Source organism: Pararge aegeria, chromosome 17 (assembly GCF_905163445.1).
Source record: "Pararge aegeria chromosome 17, ilParAegt1.1, whole genome shotgun sequence".
Classification (NCBI taxonomy): domain Eukaryota; kingdom Metazoa; phylum Arthropoda; class Insecta; order Lepidoptera; family Nymphalidae; genus Pararge; species Pararge aegeria.
The window spans coordinates 781,087-787,086 of record NC_053196.1 but is presented as its reverse complement, the minus strand read 5'-3'; the positions used below and the strand labels follow the sequence as shown (position 1 = coordinate 787,086).

The 6,000-nt window shown below is 36.7% G+C and overlaps 1 protein-coding gene across 2 annotated transcripts; it reads left to right on the top strand.

Moving 5' to 3' along the window:
- The first annotated feature begins 2,006 nt into the window (after positions 1-2,006).
- Positions 2,007-5,436, top strand: LOC120631000. 2 transcript variants are annotated; one of them, XM_039900387.1, is made up of 3 exons: positions 2,007-2,568; positions 2,657-2,725; positions 2,964-5,436. In XM_039900387.1, the coding sequence occupies exons 1-3, from the start codon at positions 2,517-2,519 to the stop codon at positions 4,940-4,942; spliced, it is 2,100 nt and encodes a 699-aa protein (XP_039756321.1). In that variant the 5' UTR covers positions 2,007-2,516; the 3' UTR covers positions 4,943-5,436. The 2 variants fall into 2 exon arrangements, with proteins under 2 accessions (XP_039756321.1, XP_039756322.1); XM_039900388.1 differs by lacking the exon at positions 2,657-2,725.
- The last annotated feature ends 564 nt before the right edge of the window (positions 5,437-6,000 follow it).

The window sequence follows — 6,000 nt, the reverse complement described above, 5'->3', positions numbered from 1 at the left end:
ATCAGTAAGGGTATCATATGAAAGAGCTTAACTAGTAGAATAAAATAAAATAAAAATAAATACTAAACAATATTTTAAATTTTGGCCGTTAATGGGTTGATATGTTTATGATGAGTGAAGCAGGCTGGAATGGATGGCTGGAATGATTTTTTATTTCTAAAAATTGACGGGCCGGGTAGACCTACTTAATGAAAAGAGGAAAACCATCGCCCATAAACAGAGGAACACTGAGCAGGAGGTTTATCAACCTGAGGCGACAGTATTAAGCCTGGTGTGCCTGAAATGACACCGCAGCCACGCCCGTTAGACTGGAACACAGCAATGCTGCTTAGCAGCAGAAATAAGCAAGGTAATAATACTTTCCCGGACGAGCGACACACAAGAAGCTCTACTACTACTAATTACTTACTATACTTGTCTTAGCGGTGTAGGCAGCCGTAAACCGTCTTGGGAATCAACCTGCTCGCTGTGGGGGACGTCTTGAGAATAGACATTAGACAACAGCTGTTGCGCTACAAAAACATTATTAATGTCTGCCATTATTTATCGCCTGCTTTATTACTTATGAGACTTCATATTTTATATCAATTTACTTCCTTAGGAAAATATTAAAAACTATATGATATATGTGTTATATACCATGGACGAAACACTCAAAATACGGCCCCAGTTCATACCTTCTTTTTTTGTATGTTGGGCAATGAGCTTTAAAATTTTCATATACATATCTTTGGTAGCTTTAATATTGCTTGCTCCTTCGTGGTTGGTCCTTTAGGTTCAAAATAATTATTTGCTTTATGTTTTATTAAACGTACGTACGTAGAGTACGTAGTAGTAATTTTTTTTTGGACGTGGATATGATGTTATGTTGTGTAGGATATGTTGTATACGATATTTTGGCATCCAGATTGACTTAACACTGTATGAAAATATTGTATCCATTTTAACAGAACATCATAAGTAAACCTGCAATCCACGCTTAGACAGCGTGGTGAAATACGCTCCACGTCCAAAATAACTTAACTACCTACTACGTACTCTACGCACGTACGTTTAATACTACATACAAGCAAATATTAACACAAAAAAATACTTATTTTGAAACTAAAGGACCAACCAAGAACAAAGCAAGCAGCATAGAAGCTGATAAAGATATGAATATATCTACGGCCTGACCCCTCTCATTCTGGGAGGAGAAATATGATGATGTAGATAATGATATTTTGATCCTTAAGGGTCTATTTTCTACAAACCCTCAGCTTGCAGCGAGCTGACTAGTGCTCAGCAGTCGTAAGCTCATGATGATGTCGATATTTATAGATTTTCTATTAGTAAGAGACCAACGCATAAACCACTATTTCTAGGTTATGAAAAAAATTGTGATTGTTGACGGACTGTATCTGAAAACTGGTACGAAATTCAAAATTTATTTATTTCAAGTAGGCCTAATTTAAGCACTTTTGAAATGTCTGTGTGTAGTGACTCTACCACTGGTTCGGAAGGCAGATTCTACCGAGAAGAAGCCAGCAAGAAACTTAGCAGTTGCTCTTTTCCAATATCAACAATGTACACAATGTACACATCAACAAGGTACAGGACCAAGGTGCTAATGTTCATTGTATGTAATATCATGGGTACCCAAGGTTGTATGAGATCATATTCGAATACGATTCTGTCATGAAATAAAAAAGTAAGTAGAGTTCACGCGACATTACCTCGTCAAATGTGTCGGTAACGCGTTTTTGATCGATGCGCTCTGGGCGGGGGGCAGGGCGGGCGGGGTGGGCGGCGAAGTATTTACGACCAGCTGATTTCAAATTTGATGTTGTGTCAAATTGAATATGCACTCAGCGGGAGGTGGGACGGCGAGCGTAGTGGGGCGACCACACGTCCCAGTCACACGATTTTGGGGTTTTTTTTCACTATAAATTAGCCCTCGACTGCAATCTCACCTGATGGCAAGTAATAATGCAGTAAAGTCAAAGTCAAAGATATATTTGAGGCCACCAGAACCAGAGCGGCCCAAACCACAATTTGTGATATATTAGTTGACCACGGCAATGCTCCTTTTCAAACCCTTAAGTTCATAGCCAGAGTGGCTCAAAGGTAATTTCAGTAAACAATCATAGATGGCGTTAAAAAAATTGTTCTGGCATTTTGATTCTTAAATGAATATTAATAGAGCATAGTGGCCCAGATCACTTGAGTCACTATAGTATCTGCCGCCATTACGGCTCATGTGACATGGGCCACTCTGGTCTTTGGTACTTACGTGTAAACATTTTTGGTGTTGTGGGTACAAAACTGGTGTTTTTACGCAATAAGTGTGTATAGATTAGTTATTAATCTACGTGAACGTGCGGAAAGGTGTTGGCGGTACAGCAATAAGCTTAAGAGGTAAGAATACCTGTTATTAGTCAGATATTTTCTTGTTTTTTCGATGTCAATAAATTGTAACCTACAAATTAACTTAATTTTTACTATTTTTGTTTCGAACAGATCTAGCAGGAGCTACAATGATTGAAACTGAGAATGAAGCTGCTGAAAACATTGAGGATGACATACTAGGTAATTCTTAGTTTTAAATGTTGAGTTTTCGTTATGTTATTATTTAATTTGTTACTGTATTTTCATTGACTATTTTTGTTTGGGCCAGACCCAGCAGAAGCTACAATGAGTGCAACTGAGAATGAAGCTACTGACAACATTGAAGGTGACTTACGTGGTAAGCTTACGTTTTTAGAGTTCCGTAATAAAACAATGTGGGATTTTTTTTTCGCGTATTAGACTATTGAAGGAGGCGTTCTTGGATAGATCTTTTGAAAAAAATTGAGGGTGCTTATGAGAAGTTTTAATGTTAAGTTTTCGTCATGTATGTAGGTTGTTACTTACTTTTCTGATTTTTATATATTTTAGCTATTAATTTACGCTATAATAATTAGTTAATAATTTTATTTTTGCAGATATATTTGGATTGAGTCCGGTGGAGCCCTATGAGGATTCGGGTTCTGAGTATGTCCCAGAACAACGTAGCAGGAGCTCATCGAGGAGTTTACAAGACATTCTTGGGGACTCGTCTACTGAAAACAATGAAGAGGGTCAGCCATCTTTTTCAACAAACAAAGATACAAGGAAGCGTATGCGCAAAGAAAGTTTATGGAAAAAGAATGTGAGAAAAAATAAACGAGCTAGAGGTGAGGCATACGTAAATACAAAAGGCGTTCTCATTCCTGCTAAACAAATAGATACAGGTCTTCAATGCACCTGTAATCAAAAATGCCATGACAAAATTGTACATGACAGACAAAAACAACTTTTTTCAAAGTTTTATGCCCTAGCAAATTTTGATTTGCAAAGTGCATACCTATATTCACTCATACATGTCGTGATAAAAGCAAGGTCTTATGTGAGAGTTAGAGATACCACATCGGATCGGGTAGCTGGAAACGTCACATCGAAGCCCAAGGAATTTTCTCGATTGTATCACTTACCAGAGGCGAATGGAAAACATATTCGTGTGTGTAAGTCATTTTTTAAGCAAGTTTTTAAAGTATCGGACGGACGCCTTACAAGGGTTCTGAAAAATAAGCCTCTTGGCGATCCCGCTCCCATTGATAAAAGAGGCCGGCACATTCCGTCGAATAAAACTCCAGAAACAAAAGTAAACGAAGTAAAGGATTTCATCAATACTTTTCCGAAATATGATTCTCACTACACAAGACACAAAAGTGAATCGAGACAGTACTTGCCTCCTCACTTAAATTTGTCAATAATGTACTCTGAATACAAAAGTAAGGTTGCAGGACCAGTTTCAAAATACATATTCGAAAAAATATTTAATGAAAATTTCAACCTCACATTTCATGCTCCAGTAACTGACTCATGTAAGCGATGTGACAATTTCAAAGTAAAAATTGACGCTTGCGATAACAACGAGCTTTCTAAAAAAAATGAGCTTACTATCGCCAAAGAACTTCATTTGCGAAAAGCAGAATCTGCGATGAAAAATTTAAAACTTGACATGCAAAATGCGAAGCAGGATAACGATACTACCGTTATAATCTTTGACTTAATGAAGACTCTCCCAACACCAGTAATTTCAACTGGTATTTGCTACTACAAGCGTCAGTTGTGGACCTACTGTTTAGGCATTCATAATGCTGGTACAGACGAAATGTTTATGTATGTCTGGGATGAATCGACAGCATCCAGGGGACCACAAGAAATAGGTTCATGCCTCCTAAAATTTATCAGAGAACATGTACACACAAAGAGGCTAATCATGTACTCTGACCAGTGTGGCGGGCAAAACCGCAACATAAAAGTTGCAGCGTTATGTATGCATATTGTTTCTAGTCCTCAATTTACAGTGGAAAATATAGACCACAAATTTACGGTCAGCGGACATTCTTTTTCATCTTGCGACCGGGCTTTTGGCTTGGTGGAAAAACAAAAGAAGTATTTCCCAGACATATACGTTCCCGAACATTGGAACAATGTGATATTAGCAGCAAGAAAAAAGAAACCTTTCAAAATTGTGGAAATGAAAGGAGATGACTTTATATCCACCAAAGCCTTGGAAACTAATATCACAAACAGGAAGATCGGCGTTGATCGAAGTAAAGTTGAATGGCTTAAAATACAGTGGCTTTTGTACAATAAAAGCCATCCATTCTCGATGTTCTTCAAATATTCCAACGAGCCAGAAGTTCTTTTCGCAGAGGTTAATTTCAGCAAGAGGTCATCCAAAGATACGTCAAACTTTGAACTCGAGATTTTATTTCCAGAGGGAAGAAAAATCAGCCATGAGAAAAAAAAAGACCTTCTATGCCTTTTGGAATATGTTCCACCTATCTATCACCCTTTCTATGAACAACTCAAAGTCTCCTCCAATGCGGGGAATGAACTAGATGGTGCAATTAGTGATTCTTCGACTGATTAACTGACTGGCTAATTTAATACTTTGTCATGTTATGCCTAAGATAGTCTTAAGTTGAAATAAAAACTATAATAAATTAATAATATATGAGTTTAAGATAAATCTAAAGTTTAATAAAAATTACACAGTAATAAAGGAGCTAGTTCTGAGTTTAATTTGTAGTATTTAAGTTGAAAAATGACAATTTGCATTTAAATTAATAAAAAAGGTGATAAGGTTCATACATATTGGCCTATTATTTATACACTGTTTATAAATATATTGTCAATGCTAAGTGCCATAGTGGCCTATCTGCAAAAAAAATTACAAATAACAAAAATACTGATTATTTTTACAGTTCATCTAAATTTTATCAATAACTAATATCATATTTTACAAATTTTGAATACAGTGTCTATGATTTTTTTTTTAATTACATCTACTTAAAATTTCACCTTAACTATTTTGGCACATATCCACATAATAGTAGCTTGTGTTTGGGTCACTCTGGTTCTGGTGGCCTCATTTATTCAAGTAGGCCCATATGTGGCACTTTTGATGCGTACATTACATGAGAAGTGTACGGTAGTTAGATGATGGCGATAACCATATTCGTAAACTTCTAGGAGGGTTCGAAACGCGTCCTGGTCTAAGAAAGTCAACAAAAAACTTAGACGGATGTTTTTTTTTGTCATCAACATTATAAGATGCTAACGGGCTAACCTGTTAGGGGTACAGCAATTATTTGAAACCCATACTTTTAATCGGTGTCTACTAGACATCGTACTGGAACGCTAAATCTCTTACCAGCATAAGAACACATTGAATATTAAATAGAGCATTAGTGGAACATTATTTTTCCCGCGCTGATATGCATTCTAAGAAAGATTCTAGGTATGTGAGATTTGGTTTAAGTGAAAACCTCGACGCTTATATATTAATTCTTGGTGCCCACCTTTGAGTGTTAGTGATTGACGGAGTATAGAGTGAGTAGATGGTGGGTTAAGATTTGGTGGTCATAATGAAACATTAGAGTGAGTTTTGAGTTGCGTGTATGTCAAAGTGTATGTGGATGTTTGTTA